This window comes from Triturus cristatus, chromosome 3_1 (genome assembly GCF_964204655.1).
Source record: "Triturus cristatus chromosome 3_1, aTriCri1.1, whole genome shotgun sequence".
NCBI lineage: Eukaryota > Metazoa > Chordata > Amphibia > Caudata > Salamandridae > Triturus > Triturus cristatus.
This window is the reverse complement of record NC_140583.1, coordinates 26318988-26344609: the sequence shown is the minus strand read 5'-3', so window position 1 is coordinate 26344609 and position 25622 is coordinate 26318988. Positions and strand designations below refer to the sequence as shown.

Here is a 25622-nt window from a genome sequence, read left to right as displayed (position 1 = left end):
GATTCTTAAAGGAGTCTTGCTTGGTCTGACTGCATTCTGCTGCAAAACTAAAGTTCTCTTGCACTAGTATTCAAAGCTGACATGCTTGATTTATTGCCAGTTGTCAAGCTGGGATAAACGACAGGTAACGAGTCACACCTGTGAAACTTTGAAAGATCTGACGATGGAAATGTAGGTTTATATTATTTACCTGAAAGGGGTAGTGGTGACACTTATCACTGAAAGCCACTGGAAATGTTGTTCTGGCATCTTATAAGAGTCTCAAACAAACAAGATTTCTAATGCAATACTCTGGCAGCATTCACTGATCTCTGTTAAACATTTCAGCAGGATACTCTCTTGGGGGTGTGGGTGTGGGTGGGGTGAGGGGAGAGTTTCACTTGTGAGGGGCTTCACATACAAAATTTTTGACCCTAAAGTGACAGTCACACAACGAGCACTTCTGCTGTGGCAGACTAACCCGCCTCTGGATTTTGCTTTGCAGGCCACGGAATCCACTCAAACACTGGTAAATAATGAGAACACAGCAAAGTGGGGATGTTTGTCAGATTTTAATCATTATGACGTTGATCTTTGGTGTTTCCCTCTTTTTGAAGTTGAGCCATGTCCTTCCCCCACCCCACAGCTCCCCACCAAAAACGTTCTATGATGAAGTTAAAATAAAAATAAAAAACAATAAAAGAGGGATGGAAATAAATCACATTTTATACTAAAACTGAAAGTGATCAGAGCGACTGGATTATTCTGGCGAGAAGCTACATGAACAGTTCCAAAACCATGCAACGGCTTCCATCAGTGCCCGACAGCTTGCTGCCAGGGTCCTGTTCAGGGGGCACCACCTTCTTGGTGCACAGGTAGGTGCACAGCAGCCACCCTCATCAAACTCCCCACCGTTGAAGCGACAGGGTTTCTCGGAGGTCTTGGGGTTCAAGTGTAACATTCAAGTTTCATTTTAATACTGCTAAGATGAGATCACGTGACCCAGGCTAGGGTTTATCCGAAAACTTGGTGACTAACCCTCAGGAAACGGATCCAAGCAACAGGTGCCAGTGAAGAGTATATGGTGAAAGGAAGTATGCCATCCCTGGGACAAAGGGATCAGAACACTAGCAAAGAGGACATTCTCAAGGGCCAGGACACAGATTTCCATCCACAGAGAAAATTCATAGGAGCCCCAGAGGAGCAGGAGAAGACCCGCTGTCATGGCAGGTTTGGTATACACATGAAAGGAGGGTCAGGACAAGTGCCAGCAGCAAAGACAAAGCTTTTAAGAGCAAATATTTAGCGATACACAGTTTGAGCAAAATAGCTAGTACGCTAACAAGCTGGAAAGAGAGTGTTTAGCTACCCAAAAAAGAAGCAACCCCGTCTCTTCCAAGCCACACCATGGAAGGTTCTACGACACACTGCACATTTCAAGATGAGTTGTGCACTTGAGAGTGCCAGGGTGTAGAGGAAGGCTATCCACCAAGAAGGTACAGAGAATGGCTGTCCATGTTCTAACCTACCGACTGTTGTTAAAGCAAAAGTGACGCCCATCAGAGGAGAGAAATCGCTCCCAAAAGACTTCGCTATACAGGCAAATAAAGGGATATTGTGGAAAGCTGTGAAAACCTGTACAATGAAGGGGGAGGAGGAGGGAGGGGGAAATTTGCAGCTATCACCTACTACGAAGGTACAAACACAAAAAGTCTGATATGGAGTGAAGATATAAAGAATATGGAAATCAGTTAGTGACATAGTAAAATATTGTACAATGTTTCTCACCAGTGATGCAGGGTGGGGGCGGGAGGGTTACGTCACCAATGCCATAGCATTAGATGAATGCCCTTGGGTAGAAAGATTGGAGTCGTCTGTCTCAGCAGGGGAGGTCTTTGCTCAATGATCAGTAGAAGGTGATCGATCCCTTGCTGGCCCTGATCGGACTATCTTCTATTAGCAATTGGAAAACTGTGAGCAATGTACTCCTATTAGCAGCTTATGCTCAGGAAGGATAAGAAGACCCTGTGAGTGAAGCGTCTGACCCTCTTTACAGGAACAAGTTCTGCTATGGTTCTCCAAAACGTTTTCTACGACTATACTCGCAATGCCAGGCGTGGCTATTCCTTTCTCTGCGGAAGTCCAGTGTACCAACGAGGAATGTTTCTGGCAGCAATGGCAGAGCGATCCTCTGTACACAGTAAAAGGATGCTCTGTAACTCGGGAGTTTTCTTTCAGGGTCCAGAATAGTCGATCCAGATAGCTTTGCATAATCATTCAACGTACAGAGTTCTTAGACAGCCAAGCATACGTCCAGAAAGCCCTGGCTCAGAGAGTGGTGTTAGACCAGCTCCAAGCCAACTGAATACGCCCTGTAGAACTCCTCTTCCGCTGGCCCCGAACATACTAGATACATACTATGTGTAGAATTAGCACCCTGGATGGGAAACAACGGTACCTCCACACCCAACATACTGTTGATTATTTAGACGTCAGGATGCCTGTTCATCGACACGCGCCCTTGATTCTAATGCCCAACCATGATGCCGCACACAGACATGAACATTAAATAAGCTACAGCAGAGGACTCCCACTGTGTGACCCCACCAGGATCGAATGGCACCTCGCTTCTGAAATGAAGTGTCTAGGGTTTAGTTCTTCACTTTGCCATCACTTCAGGTCCATAAATGAATTCCACACAAAAATCCTAAAAATAAAAAAAAGGCAGGAAGCAGCATTTCTAGGCAATCAGTGAAACTTCTCCTAATACCTGGCTGGTGGCCCCTCACTACCACTTCAGCCCGATCCTTCATTCGCCGCAGGTAAACCGATGCCCAGACGGCCAAGCTGGTGGCCAGGTGGCGGCTGTCCTCACAGCACTATGAACTAAGCACTGACACAGGGGGCAAGCCTCTACCTGTTCTGGGACTCCCCAGTGCTGGAGTCCGTGCTAGAGAAGCTTTCACTTTCAAGGCGATAGGGCGGGTCGTTTCTGTCCCTGGATGAGTCACTAAGTTCAATTGGTCCCTCAGGATGACTGGAGGTGTGGTCCTGTCTGTCAGAGGCTTCATTCCGAGAGCCTGACATGCCCTGTAGAGCCTCGTACAGCATTCTCCTCTCCATCTCGGTGGCTGTGGCGATGGATGTGGAGGGCTGGGGTGAGCCCCGGTCTGCGGTGGTGCTGAGGGCCTCCCCACCCGTCTGAGAGCCACGGTGGATGCGGTGGCTCACAATGATGTTATTCCCAAAGCCACCCATGGAGGCCATGGTGGTGCTCTGCTCCCGCTGGACCACAGCAGTCATGCCGCCCTCTGCCATGAGACGCTGGATCCGGCTGATGGCGTCATCTCCAGATGCAGCATAATCGTGACCTTCCACTAAACAAAAACAGAGCAGACATTTCAGTATAAAAGTGCACAAAAAACAGGCTCTAGAACACCACAATCGTAAAGTAGACCACAGATCAGAGCGTTGCGTACCCAATACCAACAAAGGTTGAACCCGGGTCACCAGATGTATTTGGGGCATACCGGGCAAGATATACTGTTGCTTCCCTCTACCCTACTAGGAAACAATGTAGCAGGGCCTCGCTTTAATGGATGCACAATTGGCACCATCAGTGATAAAACCACAATGAACCGCCTTCGTTGTCTATGCTTCATAACAGCTCAACTGTGCACCTCACAACAGAGCAGACAGACTAGGGAAGTCACTGAGAATCACATCAGGTTAGGAATAACATTCAGGGAAAGGGGCAGAGACCAGAGCAGTTCTAGACACTTACACCAGGTTAGGGATAACATTTAGATAAAAGGGCATAGACTATCACACCAGGTTACGGATAACATTCTGATAAAGGGTCACAGATAAGGGCAGTCCCATTCGCTTACACCAGGTTAACAATAACATTCGGATAAAGTGGCACAGACCATGGCAGTTCAAGAAGCTTACACCAGGTCAGGGATAACCTACAACGAAAGGGGCAGAGACCAGAGCAGTTCCAGACACTTACACCAGGTTAGGGATAACCTTCAGGGAAAGGGGCAGAGACCAGAGCAGTTCCAGACACTTACACCAGGTTAGGGATAACCTTCAGGGAAAGGGGCAGAGACAAGAGCAGTTCCAGACACTTACACCGGGTTAGGGATAACATTCAGGTAAAGGGGCAGAGACCAGAGCAGTTCCAGACACTTACACCAGGTTAGGGATAACCTTCAGGGAAAGGGGCAGAGACCAGAGCAGTTCCAGACACTTACACCAGGTTAGGGATAACCTTCAGGGAAAGGGGCAGAGACCAGAGCAGTTCCAGACACTTACACCAGGTTAGGGATAAACTTCAGGGAAAGGGGCAGAGACAAGAGCAGTTCCAGACACTTACACCGGGTTAGGGATAACATTTAGATAAAAGGGCATAGACAATCACACCAGGTTAGGAATAACATTTAGATAAGAGGGCATAGACGATTACACCAGGTTGCGGATAACATTATGATAAAGGGTCACAGATAAAGGAAGTCCCATTCGCTTACACGAAGTTAACAACAACATTTGGATAAAGTGGCACGGACCAGGGCAGTTCAAGAAGCTTACACCAGGTTAGGGATAACATTCAGATAAAGAAGCAGGAACCAGAGCAGTCCAGACGCTTACATCAGGTTATCGATAGTCTGGGAAAATAAATAAACCTCGCAGACGTGTTTCCCTTAAAGTCTACCAAGCAATCCAGATGTGCTATCCTTACAGCTCTGATCGAAAAGTCACTGCTTAGGAACTTAAAACAAAAGCTGCATGAAGCCAAAATAATTCCTTCTCCCTCCTCTAAAATGACCACACACCCCAGCAGACACGCTAGCTGTGACAAGACCAGACAAGTGTCAGAATCTGAAATAAGATGTGGTAAAATCACACAATCTGATTCAAACATCAAGTCTGCTTGTTACCCCACCAGTGGCAGTTCTGCACTTAATAAATAGGACACGCATACACAGACATGCCATGCTCTATTAGACATGCAAGTCTTACATTTACATGCACAGTGGACTGATAAACATACAGCCATTCCACCGCTAACTATTAAAAAAACAGCAGTACAATATTCACAGGGACATAACTCGACAAAGTGTTTGCACCCTACATGGTGTGATTGTTGCCAAATAATCATTTGGGGGGGCGGGGGGGTTTAAATGTGCATTATTCTGCTGTTTAGTGGTTGGCTCTGGAAACTCTTTTTTCCATTGGGAACATCGGCAACCATCCTTTGGTGGTAAGTCTGAGCTCTCTGTGGCATCAGACGTCTTTCTTACCTTTGGCAACGTTCCTTCTGGTGGAGACTATCTAGCCACAGATTTCTCACCTCTTCATTACTTTCCAGACGTGAGACTGGATCTGGGAACTTTTTCATAGTACCTCAGTGCGCCAAAAGGTGGCGCTGTGCGGCTCCGCACAGATGCTGTTCCGCACCAGAAATGACAAACGGAGGTTATAAAAGCACCACTTCCTTACGCTGACGTCAGTTGATTTCAAGACTGGTCGTGTCTCAAGACATGAAGCCCCAAAAGAAAATCGGTAGAGCAGTGTGCAGATCCCTGGACTTGGGATCTTATTAATGGATAGAGTCAAGCCACAGAGGAGAGGATGAGAGGGTCGTGAGGAATCTGCGGCTCAACAGTCGGTACCCGAAACAGCATTACTGAAGACAACCAACTTGTTCTTCTGATAGAGACTTCTAGCCACAGATTCCTCCCCTTTTGAATAGATACCTAAGCAGTACCTGAGGGATGAGGGCTCTGGAGGGACTCAAACCAGAGAGTTCTGCAGGACCAAGAGGACAGAGAGCCCTTCTCGGCGGAGGTGGACGTCCAGACAATGCTACTTAGAGGGTCACCCACAAAGCCACAGATGTCAAGGACACGAACACCGTATGCCAACGCAGTGATAGCAGCTTTGGCCCTGGTGGAATGGGAACGCAGGCCTGTAGGGGCGTAATGCAGATCCCTTGAAGCCCGAGGTGCAGGCTTGCTCCCAACCCTTGAAGGGGCCCCCACTGAGCCCAATATTAATGAATTTCTGCGAGCTGTGGGAGACTCCGTGGCCCCTCATCACATTCTGCAGGGAGCCCATTCTTTTGCATATGCCACTGCTTCCAGGGGACTGCTTCTTCACCCGTGCATTACAGATCTTGACGCAGAGCACAATCCAGCATGAGATGGTATGGTTCTGACCAGCCTTGACGTTTTTAGCTCTGGTGAACCCAACAAAGAGATGATCGTCCAAACAGTAGTCTTTGGTCCGACCGATTTAGAAACTGAGCACTCTGTTAGGGCCCAAGCAATGGAGCCTGTCCTCTTTAGAGGGGTAAGGTGGAGTACAGAACGTCGGCAACTTTTGAGAGAAAGGATGCCCTAGTACGCAGAATCAGCTTGTCAGGGAAAAAGGTGATGTATGGAGGATGGACACACAAGGCCTGAAGCTCGATCACATACGGTCCTGAAGCGATGGTATCTGGGAACATAGTTTTGATAGAGAGAAGGCATAAAGGACAACAGTGGAGTGGTTTGAATGAAGTACACATGAGATATGTGAGGACAAGATTGAGGTCCTGTGAAAAAATGGGGAGTATTATATGGTGTGGTTGTGCGACCTCACCAAGTAATAATTACCAACCCTTATAGGTTTTGTTTGTCAAAACTTCACCTCAACTGTGGTAGCTGTCTCTGAGAAGCAAGGTTTACACAAAAGAAAAAGTGTAAAACATTTACAAAGCACCACGACTACTGAAGAAGAAATCAAAAAGACACTGAAGAAGTCCAACACCAATTTATAAAAACAGAGTGATAGAGTTTATGTATTTTACACAATACAAAAGATTCACCCGAGGGTTCAGGAGATATAGAATTTTCAAGATATAGTAAATCAACGCATTTGAATCATCCACGAACAAGCATTGACAATTCAACAAATTTGACACCTAGAAACATTTTCATCAAAAATTGGGCTAGTTGCATTGTGTTATTAACGTTTTCATCAAAAAGTTGGGTTAGTGGGACTGTGGTCACTTAAGAGTCACTTTATGCAACCAACTCTAGGAGGAAGACAGTCAGGGAGACCAGCAAGACACTCATAATCAGTTCCCATCACAATTGAAGCAGCCAGTTTAGCCCTTTTGAATGGATTCCTTTGGAAGTGGTCCTGATGCAAGAGATGAAGGATTCTGAAGATGCTCAAGGATGCTGTGAATGTGATGCGGTTGATAGGGGTATTCTTCGGCTACTCCTTGGTCCAAGCAGGGGGTCAGGCAGTCCTGGTCACAGGATCAACGTCCCTCAAAGTCCTCACAGTGCTGGTAGAAGTCCAGTCGCCACTGGTCTACCAGTCAACTGGTATCGTGGTCACAGTCAAATTCTTTCCTGGCCATTAACTCTACTTCTGTGTGACCAAACTGCACTCCGACTCTCCTGGGGTCAGCAAACTTGGGTGCAAATTAGAGCGTCGGGTCCTAGTCTCTGATGCTGCAAGGTGGTGGTTTGGGGCAGCCTGAAGATTCCAGGCTACCAACTTGCCCAAAAGGCTTCTCAGCTGTTTTGGCCCTGTGCTGTGAACAGGTGATCAGCCAACTAACCCTTGGAGTCTCTTTGCTTTGGCTGGGCTACGGAAGTGACTTCTCCATGAACAGGCCACAGCAGGCACAGTCCTTTGACTGTGCTAACCACCAGGTTCAGCAGGTACCGTCCACACAGGTGGTTCCACACAGCAGACGGCAGTCCTCCTTTGGTCCTACTTTCAGTTCAGTCAAGATCTGAGTTCTGGGTGTCAGAGGTGCTCTATTTATGCTCCGAAAGTGCCTTCAGGGTAGACGCAATCAGCAGCAAATGAGATACCAGGTTCCCCCCCATCTGATGACCACTTCCTTGGAAGCCTGCCATCTGGCTTTCCCAAGATGCACCATTCTGAATACTCATAACATGGCAGAACCCCTCTCTCGCCGCCCAGAGATATCTGGCACAACCCAGAGGTGTGGCTACCAAGGGGGCTACACACTAACAACTGGCTTCCCTGTTCCTAGAGCCAGCCTGTCTGCCTAAACAATAGCGCAGTCCCTCTCCCAAGTGTAGGCCGTTTGCCGTCCAAAGGCGGTTTCTCCCTTGAAGTTCACCTTTTGGGTTAACACCCATGTGGCTTCCTGTGAGAGAGAGGTAACACCTCTCTCCCATGCAGGCGTCTATTGTTTACTTTCCTTGAAGTCGTTAGCACATCTCCCTGGGAGTGCAGAATGCGGTCTAGAGGGCAGACCCAATGCACAACTGCAAATGGGCACTGGAAATCTTGGGCAACTAAAGTGGCAACTTCTATAGTTACACTTCACCCAGACCCAGCAGTGGCATTAAATTCGATTTAGCCATTAAATCAGATTTAATGCACTGATTATTTTGATACCTCACAGTGTCAACTCTACTTGTCTATTTCAGAAGTTAGCAGGGCTGAGATGTCAGTCTGTAACTCTGCACTTGCGCCAATGGGGCTACTAGCCTTTCCACAGTAAAAATGACACTTTAGGGTTCTTACTGCTGGACATGCAAAGGTGCATGCTCCGAGCCTTCGAGCTCGACAGGGTTAGCTTAGGAATGAGTTCTATACATTAAAAAGGGAGAACTGGCGTTTGCCATTGCCTTACTTGGCAAAGTCGAGTTGGCAGTTTCAAACTGCCCTTCCGGTCTGCACTGGCAGACTGGGAGCCATGTTTACCTTGTACCACGGACAGTGGCACAGTAAGTACTGCAGTCCCTGAGAGAACAACCTAACGTACAGGCCCTAGGCACCCCTGGTACAAAATACTAGGGACGTACAAGTAAGTGGGGTTATGCCATTTGGGAACAAGTGAATTAAACATACACCATTTTAAGGGTTGGAACACATGCACTGAGTCCTGTTTAGCAGGGCTCGGGTCATCTCAGAGCCATTACACCAGTACCTAGTAAGCAAAAAATGGGGGTAAACCTGCAAAAAGCCTGTTTCCTTACACAAAGTTCCCGCCCTACCCCCAAGCTAATACGTCCAGGAGTACTCAACCAGACTTTTAATAAGTCTCTTTGACTATTCAGCGAGGCAGGATGTAGAGAACCTAGCTGATCATAGCAGGGCCTACTCTGCCTCACATCCTTCTGCCAAGGTCATTCCCTCTGGAGAGCTAACCTACCTCCACAAAGACAGGCCCAAACTTAAATTGGGTATTGGCTAGGACTGTATATCTTCCAACCTCCTATCCACTCTCTGTGACTGAGGTACCTACCTTACCTATCCCTACCATATCTAGGGATAACACAAAGATGACAAAAAGAGGTCTCCCAATGCCTGAGTAATCCCACCATGACTAACAGGGTCGGGGGGGGGGGGCACCTAACACCCTATCTGGGGGTCTGACTAGCATCCCAAGGAAAGTGCTGCTAGAAAGGCCAGCACCCCACAGAGGCTATTGACAGCAGTCAGAACCACACACTGAGCTCTCCACTAACAGATGGATGGACTATTTTAGGGGCTACTTCAAGTTTTTGTGTCCTCTCCAACGTTTCAGAGTGGGGAGCTACCACCTCATGTGACAGACACCCTCCTCCCACTCCTTCTACCAGGATGTTACACTGAAGGTTAATGCTCACCATAATGTCCGACCTAACGTATTAAGCTTAAGGCTAACCCAGGCACTAAGGAAAAGCATTTTGCTACTACTATGCCTAACGCCAGCACTGAAACTAATCCTGTAATAAATCCTAGTTCTGTGCTGAATCCCCAACACAAACACGAACCTAGCCCGAAAACTGCAAATGTACAGCTAATGTTAATCTTAAAACTAATTCAAGCCCTTAGCCAAAAGCCAATGCTAATCTCTATGTCTAACCCAAGCCCTAACACTAATCTGGGCCTAAGCATTAACCCGAGCTCTAACTTTAACACTAGCCTAATGCTTACCCAATTCCAAACTCTACCTCCACTCTAATATTAATGATGATCTGATAATGAAATCTAGCCCTGTACTCTAACCTCAAGAGCACCCTCATCTCTGAAACTAGTCCTGAGCCTAAACCATTTACTAACCTTATGCCTAAACCTAGTCTCTACTCCAAGACTAATGCCAACACTACACTAAACAACAGCCCTGTGCCTGGTCTAAAAATGTACACTGGCCCTAAGCCCTGACACCAAGCCTAATGCTGACATTAAACCTAAGTCTAATATTAACTGTAAGTTCAAGTCTAACCATAACTCCTACACCTAAGCATAGTTTGACCTTAAGCTTAATACCAACTTTAAATCTAGCTGTACCTTTATGCCCTCACCCTATAAACAGAGCATGCACCTTAAGTATAACTTTAAGACCTAAATATAGACCCAAAGTGAACCATTAATTTACATTTTGGAAAACACATACCTTATAAGTTCTCAACAGATTAGATTCCACAATTATTTTCAAGTACTATACATTTCTGTTTTGTGCTTCAGGTGGCTGCACGTGATGTATAAGGACCACAGGCGTGGCCTAGAACTGGAGCACGTATGACAGGCCACACTCATCAGAGGAGGTCTTGTCTGTATCAGTATGGCTTTGCCTGGGTGCCCGGAAGAGTGGACGCCATCTTTTGGTTGCATGCCCTCTTCTTTTATGTGTGCTCTGCATCACACAAGGTTTTACAGGCCTGTCCATGAATGTGCCTGTCTTGGATACTGAAGCAGGGCTCTGTGGTTAATGCTCTGATACTACAATCACTGTGGAGCTAGTATTTACTCGACTTGCGCTCTTGGGTAATATTCATCCAGTCTTTTGTGCTCCTTACGCTTGTTTGTTGAGAAGGGCAGAGGATATTTCGCACAGATTTCTGAAACTGCAAAGCACAAACCTTCCATTGTGTTTAGTTAGCTCACCTGGCACTACAGAGAGATTTGCAAAGGTCTAATGTGTTTGCCCAAGCTCTCTGTTACTCAGCAACTAATCGATTGCGGATACCTAGATTTTGTCAATAAAAGGATCCTTTACAAAGTCTATTTGTAAATTGGATAGAATCTACAGGGAGCTTTTAGTCTAAATTAGGGAACATGTAAAGTACAGATGTGCAAAGATAGAAGAAAGTGTAACGATGAGTGTAGAAGGCTTGAAGGGCATGTGGGCCCACCAGAACTCTTTGGTCGCTGCTCCTATTCTTGCACGTCCTTTCACAACACCAGACGCAAGGCCTGCCTCGTCACAAACTTGCCAAAGCGCATGTGTAGCTTCTGCTTTCAGGTTGGGATTCCACTGCATGGAATCTGGGAAGCTGTCTGGGATGCACTGGTGTTTGCAGTTCACTGGTGGGAAGAGGTGTTAGATAGCCGATCACAGCTTTATGGCTCTGGCACATGGACAAATAGTGCCTTGAAAGTGGACTGCTGTACAGAGAGATGCCCCTTGCAAAAAACAGCACTGCACTGAGCATTAAGCATGCCGTTCGAGGCATGTGCAGCTGTAGATACACATGCTGTGCATAGACTGTAAAGCAGTCCTCCCTTGAGCGGTGGCTAGCCTGAAAGTCCAGAATGAGATATCACTGTATGAAAAAGATGCCACTCACAGAAACCACTGTTGGCACTAGAGACATGAGCAAACATAGCCTTACATAAGATGGGCATTTATGTGGAGATGACCCTTATAAAACCACGTAACAGACGAGGCATCCCAGGGCCATAGAACGATAATACTGTATATAAGGCGCCACTAAAAGAATTACTGTTGCTAAGAAGGAACATCTCTCGAAGGACTTCTGGCCAACCAGGCCTGCACCAGGGGGTAGGCTGCATTAGATGAGGGTGACTTCACATATGCAACTTCTGTAGTCCACCTCTCAGAATGCTAGACTTGTCTCAACTAATAGTTAGTTCTAGGGCTTTCGTAGGAAAACAAATACGAATTATTATCCTCTTAGCTTTTCGCACATTACACAAGCTCCTTATTTGTGTTCTGGCCGCCGTGAGGGTCATATTTGCCACTACTGTTCTACATGATTTCTGAAATACGTTGACATATAAATAATTCCTCCAAACTCTAACAGGGGTCCTAGGTAGCAGAACATGATCGTACAGAGCAGCTCAAGATATTTGTCGGGGACATTCAGGACACCGTGTGCATCAGAAGAGGCTATGTGACAAAACACAGCAGGGTACAAAGCAGGAAACCCCGTGCAACAGGACAGCTGGCATGGCGAGTCTGAAGCACCCCAACAATTATTATTATTTGGAGTACTAAATCCAGCTATCCAGGCCTCATTCAAAGGGCGGCACCCGTTTCATAAGGTCTCATCAATGGCATTTTAGCATCTGTGGCGGCCCTGTGACACCCATATGTCGCTCAGTGTTCACATGTGGTATCTCTAACCTAGCAATGAACCCTCATAGTCGTACCTCTATCCTTACTGCTCCCACAGTGCCAAGTGCATGTGGCTCATCCAGCAACGAAGCAAGGATTGCTTCAGGGAGCTTTATGCAGAAGAGACAGCTGCACTCTTGCGAAGTGCCCAGCAAGGCCTGCCTGTAAAAGGATCGCTTCAGGGCCCTACATGCTGCCGCTGTGACAAAGGAGATCTACTTGTAAAAGGACTGCTTCAGGGCGCTGAATGTTGCTGCTATGCCCTCCAAAGCCCTTCTGTAAAAGGTTGCTGCAGGGCACCAAACGTTGCTATTGCCCCCCTACAGGAGGGCCCACGTCGACCTCTAAAGCTTGCCTGTCTGTTGACTACATTAGGGTGCTGAATGCTGCTCATGCAAACTGTATTGGAGCCCCTTGTAAGCACCAAGGTCTGCCTGTTTCAGGACTGCATCAGGGTACTGAACATTATTGGTGTAAACATTACTGACAGACAAAAAAAGCAGCCAAAAAAAGCGCCGACGCGCGTTTCGGAGATCCCAAAATATTTTCAATGAGCTCCTTCCTCAGGGCGCAAATGACATAGCAGTCTTAGTAGAAATAACCAAATGGCTTGTTTGAGACTGAACACTGATTTACATGTCGGGCTTCGGGCACATAACACGTGGAAGGTTTAAAAAGGGGAAATATCCCGGCAGAACTTGTAAATCACTGGTGTACACGTAGCTTTAACACCTAGTACATCAATTAAAGCTGGAAACTCAGGCCGGAAAACGCATTCTTTGCTGGGAGGGAAGCGCAATAAATCAATGTATACTGGACTGCAGATGAAGACGTGGCATCCAAGGGCCTCATTGTGTGATACTGTTCCTCGTCTATGAGTTTAGACTCCAGAATGTATCCCACCTCGCCCCTCAGAGGGCACAGCCAGTCCTGGAGCTTCACTTTTTGCTGCAATTTAAAGCTTCGATAAAGGGCGCTTATGGCCTTCAGAAGTACGACTCCAATTCTCCCGCGGGCGGGCCGCTAAACACCGGGCGGGAGGGCATTCAGGGCGGTTCACTTCTACACAGGCTACAAAGTTAAGAGCATAAATCAGGGTGTCTCACAGGGATCTATTCTATCCCCACTTCTTTTTACCATCCAAAACGATTAAAGCTCTTTGGCATGAAATCTCAGGCTGGCCTGGAAACGTGCGTGCAGCAGCATTCGCAAGCATTTGCGGTTGCACTTCATACCTTTTTGTCTGCTTTTTTTGTCTGGTTTATTGTGTCTTATATATGCTATATTGTACTGTGTAATTTTTGTTCATTGTTGTCTGTGTATGTATGAATTTGGTATATGCACTGTATATTATAGTCCTTTTGTGTTGGGCATATGATTGTGTTTTTTAAATCACTTATTGTTAAAATTGAATTTCCAATGTGTTTGGTTTAACATGTAACTAATTAGTAGTGATTACACTACAGCACTATAATGCATATTTCTATTTTAGATAAATAAATGAAAATGAAAGAAAAAATAATTTAATTACTTCTTCTGGTCTGTGGGCACATCTCTATCTATGGACTTATTGCCTATATATATTGTACCAGTGGGGGGAATGTGCTTCTGTTTTTTGTATTGAGGAGGCTTCTGAACCACAAACGGAAGTAGTGGGAGAGGCGAAAAAGCATAGGCGAGGTTTGGTCATGTTGCGTTTTCGGAGATGGGGAAGAGGTCTACGCTGGGAAACCACCCCCGATGTAAGCATGTGAAGAGGACTTGTGGGCGGAGTTCTCACTCGTGGACTTGTTCCCGAATCTAGCTTGGGAGGTCTGCAAAGTCTTTGTCCACACCCAGAACGTACGTCACCAGCATATGGACCATCTGGGAAAGTGACCACTGTCAAATGCCCTGGACTAACACAGGCAGCTGGAGGGAGCAAGTGCCACACTGTTTAGGTATAGAGTACGTGGCAGTCATGTTGACGGTCCAAATGAGGATCACTTTGCCCACAATATGGCGCTGAAAGGTCTTCAATGCTAGACGGACGGCTAACAGCTCCAGGTAATTGATGTGGTGACTCTGGGGCCTGGGTTCCCACTCTCATTGATGGTGAGAGCCTGTAAACGTGCCCCCCACCCAGTGCGGTAAGCGTCTGTTGTAATGGTAATCTATGGAACCAGGTCAAGAAAAGTTTGCCCCTGTAACAAGTTTTTGGTGCTCCCGATCTACACTCGAATTTCTCAGTGACCCTCCGCTTGAGACCATTGTTGCACTAAGCATTCCTGCAACCGGTGCATGTGTTATGGATGCAGGGTACTATGGAAATGCAAGAGGCTATCATGCCAAGGAGGCTCATAACTGTTCTGACTGTGACCTGTTGATGTGGTTAAAATTGCTGGAGCAATGCTTGGATGGACTGTCAGCTTGCAGGACTAAGATAGGCCTTGCCCACTATTGAGCTGAGAACCTCCTCTACATAGGATTGGACCTGAAGAGGCCAGAGGTGGGACCTTGTGGCATGGATGATATACCTCGCTCCGTGCAAAAGTTAATAGTGGCCCGAGTGTGTGCGAGTCACTGCTGGTGGGTTGTGCTCTTGATCAGCCAATCATCCAGGAAAGAGAACACATGGATGCCCTGTTGCCGAGTGTGTGTCGCTACCACAGCAAAACCCTTCGTAAACCCCCTGGGGGCGGTGGTTACCCGAACAGCAGCACCTTGAGCTGATAGTGTTGTGTAGTTCTTATAAAACTATATAGGATCTGTGCGTTTAGACAACAGACTGTGGGATTGGTGTCCAGACTGATTCCAGACACTCCCACCGCCTGTATACCAGCTAGCTCACAGTGCCACTATAGACTCCTCTTACCAAGGAGAGAATAGTTCTTGGCAACTATCGAACATGACAACCCTGTCCCATCAGGGATCATGGAAACAGTGTAGTTCTTTTCGCTCAGTCTCTCGTGCTCACTTTGTCTCGGAGATATGCACAGAATAAACGGTGGGGTCGTTTTCAATAAGTATTTATTGAACCAGCGTAAAATTAAAATCCGGATTCCCACTACCAGTAGCAGGATTAGCGGAAGCCCTTCGAGAATGCTTCCGAATACGGAGTGTATGAAGGCTGGAATCACTCCGCAGACTGTCTGAAAGGTGCTTTACAGTCCATAACCTATGGTCTTCATTAGGTGTACTATACCCTTCGTATCGGACATGTTAAAGGTACGTTGTAAAAACCAAAGGAAATGATGGACGGAGTGTTGAACATTGCAAGCACTCACCCCCAGTCAACTGATCTGGGTTTAATCCATCACCGTTCTTTAGCCCACTCTGCCACCCCAGTTCAGACATGGCCATATGCAAATCAGTCGGACCCTGTGCCTCGTGGGAACAGTCCAGCCCGAACTGCCAAGCCATGTCTTCCCTGGACCGGAAACAAGCTTCCTAGGACCGGTTTCTGGCATTTCAGCCGCCTTCAGCCAGGCTTGCTTGGCAGTTCGGGCTGGACTGTTCCCATGAGGCACAGGGTCAGACTGATTTGCATATGTCCATGTCTGAGCTGGGGTGGCAGAGTGGGCTAAAGAACGGTGATGGATTAAACCCAGATCAGTTGACTGGGGGTGAGTGCTTGCAATGTTCAACACTCCGTCCATCATTTCCTTTGGTTTTGCTTTGTTCGCCATAAGTTGGCAGGGTATGCTCAGACCTGAGTCCCTTGCTCACTTTGCCACTGGATTCAAGCAAGCCTTGCTGAAGACGGCTGAAATGCCAGAAACCGGTCCTAGGAAGCTTGTTTCCAGTCCAGGGAAGACATGGCTTGGCAGTTCGGGCTGGACTGTTCCCATGAGGCACAGGGTCAGACTGATTTGCATATGTCCATGTCTGAGCTGGGGTGGCAGAGTGGGCTAAAGAACGGTGATGGATTAAACCCAGATCAGTTGACTGGGGGGTGAGTGCTTGCAATGTTCAACACTCCGTCCATCATTTCCTTTGGTTTTGCTTTGTTCGCCATAAGTTGGCAGGGTATGCTCAGACGTGAGTCCCTTGCTCACTTTGCCACTGGATTCAAGCAAGCCTGGCTGAAGACGGCTGAAATGCCAGAAACCGGTCCTAGGAAGCTTGTTTCCGGTCCAGGGAAGACATGGCTTGGCAGTTCGGGCTGGACTGTTCCCATGAGGCACAGGGTCAGACTGATTTGCATATGTCCATGTCTGAGCTGGGGTGGCAGAGTGGGCTAAAGAACGGTGATGGATTAAACCCAGATCAGTTGACTGGGGGTGAGTGCTTGCAATGTTCAACACTCCGTCCATCATTTCCTTTGGTTTTGCAAAGATACGTTGTACCATTTCTCTGAACTGGAAAGGGCAGTTAGTTCATACTAGAGCCTGTATCTCAGCTGAAGACCTCGCATCCTGGAGATCAAAAGGCTCAGAGTATCAAACCGTATAAAGGAAACATTCAATGAAGGCCATAACGGCGCCTCCCTGACTATGTGTGTCGGTGGAAACAATACTTGCATACAACAAGTAACCCTGGAACTTACAGTGACAAGATACGTGATTCCTGGAAGCATCCCACAGCAACGTTGATCATTCAGCATTAAGTAACTCCCATTAGAGAGCAGCCTGAACAGTGAATTAATCACGGCAGCTGGGGAACTTTCAAATGACAGAATATGTTAGCAACTGAACCATTACAGGCCCCGTGAAGCATAATGTCCTGGCAAATGAGAGACCCACTGAAAGAATTCTCACAGTCTGTAACGCTGAGAAACAGTGTCCCCGTTCCTGCATCTAAAATCTATATGGTAATTCCCAAGATAAATGGATGAATTCCCTACCCCCTGCTTCATACCTGCACACCTGGTGGTGTTCTAGGCAATATTGAAACTGGAAAGTTGTTACTGGCAATGTTATATGGCCATGAATTATTCATTCTGTGGACGGGGACTCTGCCACGGTGAAAGGTAATTGGTCTAATTTTTCAATGCACAGTATTGTATATTTCGCATCCCTTTGTGCCATTGTTATCTGCTTTTCAGTCAAATTATATGCAGAGAACAGAGACGGACTGTTGACATATCACCAGGGCACATAACCAGAGTGCAGTGACTGTAGCGTCCAACTTAATAGCATAATAGAACGTAACTGTGATTGTCTGTGTTGTAAGATGTTTAGATCCTGTTCCATTATATCTATAGCAGAAGATAGAATGTTGCCCAGTGAATACATTTTGGATGTCAGTGTGGTCATACCATTGTCAACCACAGCCAAAGCCTTTTCCAAGTTAATGCTGTCAGTTTCACGCAATCTCTCCAAAGCTTCCTGTTGAGAGATTTTCCAAATATAATTATAAACGGCGTATAAGAAGCATTTCTGATGTGGATTTCGGGGACCTAGGAAAAAATACCAGAGATCCATGTATTCTGACAGTAGGGACAATTGTTGATTCACCTGTGACAGTGTCGAGGTTCTTAGCCAATCTAGGCATAACTTCCCAACACAATACAATGTCACCACCCCCGGATGATCTCGTTGTACATACTTAAGTCAGGCCTATGGATACTAAACCCTTCGGTAGTACCACTGAATCTTGACTGACACCTATTTGTGCCGATAGGCCAAACTAACCATCCCTTCTAATTGGGGTCTGTTAAGTGGTATGACACGCCATGCGTGATGTCACTCAGTCTACCCTCACCATTTTTTGTATAGTTTTGACATCCCTCCAAGTGTGAAAGCGAGGGAATACGAGGTGTGTTCTGGTCCTTAATGTTGGCTAACCCAAGACAGGAAGTCTGTTGCACAGTGTCGTTCTGGGATATCATTTATTATGGTAAGAGGCATGCTCTAAATAGTGCCTGGGTTCCCTCAACCTGCCATTCTTTAGTACCCCAGACTGATTTAATGTCTATAGTGTCTTTCCATAACCCGAAACCCTGTTCAGACAGTGGGGCAACAAAGGATGAGGAGTATATCTGTTTTGTGTTAGTGAGTATACTTTTCTTTGCAGATGTAGGTGCAACCTTATAATAATATAAACATGGATCTGATGTATTAAACCCAGAAAAATAAGCAAGCTTTTGTGCAAACGTTTGTGAACTACCTTTTGGTGATGTCGAGCAATGTTCCCAGTGGTAGTATGTGAAAACATTATGTGGTGCACTCTTTTTTGCAAAAAGTGATGACCATAGTGTTGATAACAGTACACTGTGTTAAAATCATAAGAGTCAAACATTTCATTTGTTGAAAATACTGCAGACAGTTCTATATCAGACAACATATTAATAACTGTTTCAAAATCCCAACCAGTATGTACTGGAGGTAATGATATAATTTGAAGAAATTTTGAATACATGTAGTATTTTCTAAAGTTCAGTGGGACCTAATACATCATATGTAACTCTGTCCCAAACTATTCTGTCAGGAACTGGAACCACTGTAATGTTCACATAGGACAGGTCTCTCTGTTCACAATGAGATGACATATGAGGTTCCAGCACCAAGTTCTCTTTTTATACTGCAGAGCGTTCTAGGAGATAGTGTCCATTCACGATCAATGAAAAGACCGTCACGAAACCTATCCAAAATATTAGGAACAGTATTCCTGGAATTATCCAGAGCTGTAGCCATGGTGAAACTAGGTATGTCTTTTTCAGAAAAATGCAAAAATCATTAAGTTGTTTTTTTGCGGGAAACTGAAGCTGGTGGGGACTCAAGTTCGATGGATCCAGGGAAAATGTGTTAAAATCGATGAAGTAGCCAGATGCAGTTCGATCTGTCTTTGGTAGTTAAGCAGGTTTTGAGGAACCTGCCAGTTGTCTCTTGTAGAAGCATATTGATGTAGATGTCCGTGGTAGGCGGAATTGATATCTGTGTTTTATTTGAATTTTGCTGTTAAATTTCAATAGGAACGAGTTCCATTTCATTGTTGGTAACTCCACTACTTTCAATTGTAGATGCTTCGAATGTTATCAGTCTTTCTGTCTGAACTTCCTGTATGGTAGTGAGAGGGGAGCGGCACCTAGAGTAGTTTGATCAGATCAATTGAGACAAATCTCTTTTCTTTGTTGCCGGCAAGAGGTAGAAGTAGTACTGTTCTTGTTCCTTCGACAGCCAGGCCAGGTACAGGTTTTCTGCATGATGGCCCAAATAATGTTTTGGCCACAATCTCTTCTCTGACCAGATCCCTGACTTTTGGGATCCAGGCAGGTCTTTCCATGACTGATTTCACTTCCCCAGTGGCGGCGCGTTTTACTTGCACGTTGCTTTATAGTGCCCGGAATTCATTAAGATCGTGTAAAACAGCCAAAGGTTTATCGATGACAAAAAGGTTTTCATCCACCACTGTGCTTTCATAATTGAGATCAGGTACCCACATTCTCGTCCCAAATAGGATTTCGTGAGGGGTGACACCTTCTAGGGAACTTATTGACATATTATTTAGTGCCCTCTGGAACCCATATTGGTGATTGACCCAACTACCACCCGAAACTAATACCCTTACTGTTAAAGATTGCCTTAAGTCCCGGTTTTTCCGATCCACACCCGAATTTCCCTCTGGATGCTACGGAGAGTAGTACCGCAATGCAACACCCAAACTTCCCATGGCTTTCTTGCAAGCCCGAGAGCTAAATGCAGGGCCACAGTCAGAATGTAATGTGCCAACTACATATGTCCCTATGAAGACTCGCAGATCTTTTATAACAATTCGAGCGTCAGCCGAGCACAGGTCACACCCACAGGAATCTAGAGCATGAATCCACTGCCACCAAGAAGTACTTGTAAGCCCCAAGATTGTAATGGGCCGCAATGGTCCAAACAGACACAAGACTGCCTGTCTGATCTCAGTAATGGTGTTTGTGGCTGGCGTGCTATGGTCAAACCCTTCATCTGCTGACAGTTGTCGCACTTCAGTACAAACACGTTCATCTGTTTTGTTAGACCTGGCACCAATAGCGTTGTTTTCACTATGGAATAGTCGCAGTAACCACTGCATGTGCAGGACCCTGACCCTCGTGTGCAGCTAGAATTAAACCTAACCTGTGATCCATGTTTGGTATTACTCTATCACCCAGTCCTGGAATTTGAGCATACAGAATATTTTTTGCATCTAACTTGTAGGAGTACTTAAGTGGAAAGCCTTTTGGCAATGTTGTGCTGTTTTTGCGTGAAGCAATGACAGCTATCATGGTGCTTCCGTCTATTCTAGTTCTAGAACAAGTGATTGTAGCTACGGCAGCAGTGCGTACTGCCCTTTTGCGGCTTCATCAGCCAATTAATTCCTTTCAACGTGAGCACCTATCACGTAAGTTTCGCACTGTTCCCACAGCATTTTGTGCAACCTTTTGAGTCTTTAAACCCATTTTTAACCCAATAGTGCAGATATTCATTGTAAGACTGGACACAGTAAAATGAATCGCACACTATAAGTGAGGGGAATTCCCGATCCTTCTGTATTAGTGCCAGTATTCAGGCTTTTAATTCTGCCAGCTGTGCCGTGCAATCTCCTAGAGACTGCGCTGAATTGTTGTTTACTTCCTATGGCAGGCTGAGCAGAACCATCAGTGTAAATGATGTATTCAAACTGATCTAGAGGCATTATTTCATTCAAGGAGAGGATATTCTTGTTCGAATTGCAGGAATGCTTCGTTTTTAGTGTAGGATAAAATTTGTAGTCTACATCTGTTGCAGTGAGACAATTAGCCCATTGTATCCATCTTGGATGTAAAGCTTTAGCATTGGAAAACGCTTGACTTTGTAACAGCCTCCAAGGCCCGTACCGGAGTTACGCCATTTATTCGTTTCCCCTGAGCCAATGCTCTTTCTCTCACTAGCGCAGTTGTACTGCTGACAGAATTTTTTCAGCATTTGTGTATAAGTGTGATTTGTATGATATGGGTACTATTTTGCCTTCATTGAAATCTAGGTAAGTGTACCCAGATGGACCCGCGATTACACGGATCACCAAATTTGGGGTATTTTCACGGGTGTTCGGGTGTTTTGAAGCTATTATTTCAGCATGTAGGATATCTGTGTTTTCCTGTGTCCAATGTCTAATTGAAAAATCAGGTCTGATTAAGTCGTAGAAAGGTTTTACTTTTCTGCATAATCCAAAATGTATGTTCTACCAAAATGTAGGAATACCAATATGGATTGTACGTTTTTCAGAGTTTTTGGAGGTTGGAGCAGCGCACACTTTTCTTAAAAGTTAGCAGTTAGGCTTTTTTACTTCACTTGATAACTCATATCCCAAAATTAGAACACTGAGGTGGGCTATTTTTGATTTTTTAAAGTTGAATTTGTAGTTCTCAGAAGCAAACCCCAAAATGATGTTGCTCACCCTGGTCCAACGATCCGTTAAATCATTATCCGTCAGATAAATATCATCTACATAGGACAATGCCTATTCATCCAAATTTTGAAGTAACTCAGTTACCCTAGCTGAGAACAACCCGGGGCTATTCTTATACCCATGGGACAGCCTACAGCATTGACGCTGAGCGCGGAGCGCTGAGAATGCGGTCAAATATCTGCTTTCAGGTGCTATATTTTGGCAGAAAAATCCATTTGAGATATCTAGCGTTACTTTGTATTCTTTCCGCCAATGTTATTCATCAATGCGGCACTGTGTGCTTTCTGTATTGCAAATGTCTGTGCATATGTTCAGATGTCTTTAGTCTACAACTAGATGATATGAATTACCTGATTTCATTGTAGGAAACAAAGAATTGTTCATTGAAAAGGTGCAAGCTTCTATTATACCTTGGTATTCAAGTTGAACTAAGATCTCCCTGACCTATTTCTTCGCTTCTAGGGTACTGTCTCTGTGGAGATGGAGTAGTTTTTACTGGGATTACATTGTGAGGTGACTAGCATCCCACCCTACATGGTTGTGATATAATGCTGAAGCAAGTGCTACCGCCCACTCTTGAGCATATGTATGAGGTCAGAAAAGCATGTAAAATTACTGTTTCTCCTTGGGTACTCCATAACAATCTCAGACGGCCCATCTTTTTCAGGAAAAAGATGTCATATCCATAAGTCAGGTTCTCCCAAAAGAGATCTTTAATTTTTCTGTGTTTGTCCCCCTCTATTTGGAGTGTTTTTTCATATGACAGGTGTGGGACACTTACCCTAGTATCCAGTGTCTCAACCGTGATGTGTTCATTGAACACCGCTGTCAGCAGGAATTCCATCTGGTTCTGGCGAGCTATTGTTACTTGTGCTGAGCTGTCTAGCATCGTCCGAACCCATTGCCCATTTAAAAGTTGAGTCCTAAGAATTCTGGGCATGTCTATCTTTAATACCTGCGTCCTTCTTTTTAAATTGAGGTTTTGATTTTGGTTTATCTTCTTTTTTGATATTATAGTCCGAAGTACGCTGTGTCTCTCTGGACTTTATCCGTTCTTCTTGTCTATGTTCTGACCGTCCTCCCCTCTCAGAGTTTTTTGATGAACCCTGAAAGGAACGAGAGGAACATGTATCAGTATCCTGATAACGGTCAGGTTTTTTTTTATGTTATCACGATTTTTAAGGTTGTATCTCCTTTCAGAGGTCTGCTGTTGAGGAGACCAACCCCTTGATTGTGATCTATTCTCTCTATTCCTTTGCTTTTTATTATCCCATTTCTTCTTGGAAGAATCAGGTGCTTGCTTGGTGTTCTCCTTTTTAGGACCACCCATGAGTTGAGGTTTTGTTGCTCTAGCTTCCAAATTATCTCTCCCTAATTCGGCATATGTATCTTCGATAATTCTAGGTAATTCACGCTCCTGTTGTAAAGGAGTGAAATCCATCCTGCATTGGCATATTGCCACTACTGCGGACTCCCCTTTTATGTTTGCTTATATAGTATTTGATATCTGGGCAAAATGTCCTAACAATTTCATCCCTAAGTTCAGAGCAGGTTCTGGTCCATACTCATTCTGTACCTGTCTTAATACATCTGGCATTACTGCTAATGAAGGTATACCATGAGGTCTGGTATATATGGCAGCGGACACGGTACCCCAAGAGGTACAATCCTCTATCTGGGGAGATATCCCCATTGGCAAGCAGATTGTTAGCATTCTGTGTTTTTCTTGAGGGCTTGTGTATGGAAACACTGCCTCTGTTATTTTCTGACCTATCCAGGATGGCATTTGCTCACGTTTGGTGGGCATTTTACCCATAACTGCATTTAGCGTTTGTGGAGTTATTTTAGTTGCAGACTCCGGAATTTGTCCTACTTGTGTTGCCCGTGTTGGCTGAAGTGTGAGAGTTCTCATCATAAACTATGTCAGGTTTCTGTAAAGTTTGATTATTTCTCTGTGTAGCAGACGTAAGTCTGCTACTGCCATTGTGTCAATGTCTGGATGTGGTGTGTAAGCCGCTAGGACAGGCCAAGTCACTCCGTCTCTGCCGAGTCTTACTTTATCTTTTGTGTGTGGGAGGGCGCCTTTTTATGTGCTCCTGGTAGGTGAGCGGAACTTCAATGTCCTCATATGGACAGTATTCCTCTGGTGTTTCATCTTCAGTGTAAGAATGAAATGTACTTATGCGTGCATCTGCTTGGGGGAATTTAACCCATGGAAAGAATACCTCGGTTCTATATGATTAATTTGCCTAAATCACGAATGTTACTGTCCCACCCCTATCTGTGACTCTGTAGTCTGCTAGTTTTAAAGTAAGGGCAGTTATGACATTTTCTGAAACGTTAATTTCGCATTCTTGTTCTCCTTCCTCCACCGTATTCACACATAGTGCTGGCGCAGCGAGGTCTTCATCAGCCATTGTTGAAAATGTTTCAGGGAAACGGAGACAAGGTTTTATGAACAATAGGAGCTATTTGTCCTACAAGCTTGAATAAACCTACAGTCAATACATAGGATACTCCTCTGTGGCGGATTTTCCCTTCCGACTCAAGACGTCTCTGGGTAAATGTGAGTAGGGGTCTCTGAGAAAGCAGGACTGAACTACTCAGATTTGACCATTAATTTGTAACCAAACCAACGTTGGCAGCGCCATGTCGTGTAGTTCCTATAAACCTATATAGGATCTGCACGTTTACACAACAGACTGTGGGATGGGTGTCTAGACTGATTGCAGACACCCCCACCAGGTAGGTGTGCCTGTATACCAGCTAGCTCACAGTGCCACTATAGACTCCTCTTGCCAAGTAGAGAATAATTCTTGGCAATTATTGAACATGACAACCCTGTCCCATCAGGGATCGTGGAAACAGTGTAGTACTTTTCGCTCAATCACTCATGCTCACTTTGTCTCGGAGATATACACAGAAGAAACGGTGGGGGCATTTTCAATAAACATTGATTGAACCAGTCATTCTAGTGCAAAATAGGTGTGCTGAAACAACCAAAAGATAGAAACCGATATAAATGATAAGCACCAACAGAGTAAATGGATGGTAGATTCCTACCATAGTGCTAAACCAATGAAAACAGGCAGGTATAAAAATACATGACCGTAATAATGCATTCTCCTACAATGCAACCCTAACTAGATGTATCTAAGTGTACCTAGCATGTATGCAGGTGTAGAGCCAAGAACCCCCTTGGCTGATACCTGAAGTGAGAGACTTTGGGACCCCGTCTTGGCTTGAGATGGACACTCCGCGAGGGATGTCAGACCACTGCAAGCTGGAGAGTCCGCGTGCAGGATCCTCAGAGTCTTACGTCAGTGTTTCAGCATGGAAGTCTTTCTCCTCTGCCGGCACGAGCAAAGATATATACCCAAAAGGAACCCTCAGGGGATTCTACCTTGCTGTGTCATGTCGGTCGAGGATGACGGAAAGGATGACCCTTATACATAGTTATCATCCAAAAAATGGTAATCATGCTGTGATTCTGAGAATCTTCATGGATATTTAATTAGGGTAGTTTTCAGGGAAAACCACACAACATTTATGCAGTGTTTAACTAGGTAAAAGGTCAATACCAAAACCCACTGTGTAGTGTAATGGTATGGTAAATGTAGTTGAAAGGTTAGGGGACTACTCAAGCCTATATTGGGGTACCCTATGAAACATAACAATAGTGTTAGCCACTTTCATAAAACTTGAGGTAGCGATGGTGTGCTGGATAAATTGGGATGTGGAAGGAAAATGCTACTTACCCAGTATGCATCTGTTCTTGGCATATAGAGCTGTAGAGTCATATGCCTCCGCATAGATCGCCATCTAGTGTTGGGTCCGGATGTTTGCACTTTGTGTTTCTTTGAAGAAGTCTTTCCAGTCACAAGGTAGGTGACTCCTCCTTTCGGTGATAGTGTGGATG

The 25622-nt window shown here is 45.4% G+C and overlaps 1 protein-coding gene across 2 annotated transcripts in view; it reads right to left on the bottom strand.

Annotated features, from left to right (window-relative positions):
• Positions 1-536: 536 nt before the first annotated feature.
• The window catches only part of AMBRA1 (autophagy and beclin 1 regulator 1), a 764496-nt gene continuing 739410 nt past the window's right edge, over positions 537-25622 (bottom strand). For both annotated transcript variants that reach the window (XM_085646678.1, XM_085646680.1), the window contains one exon: positions 537-3356. In XM_085646678.1, coding sequence (XP_085502804.1) covers positions 2893-3356 — 464 coding nt within the window. In that variant the 3' untranslated portion in view covers positions 537-2892. The remainder of the gene's footprint in view (positions 3357-25622) is intronic.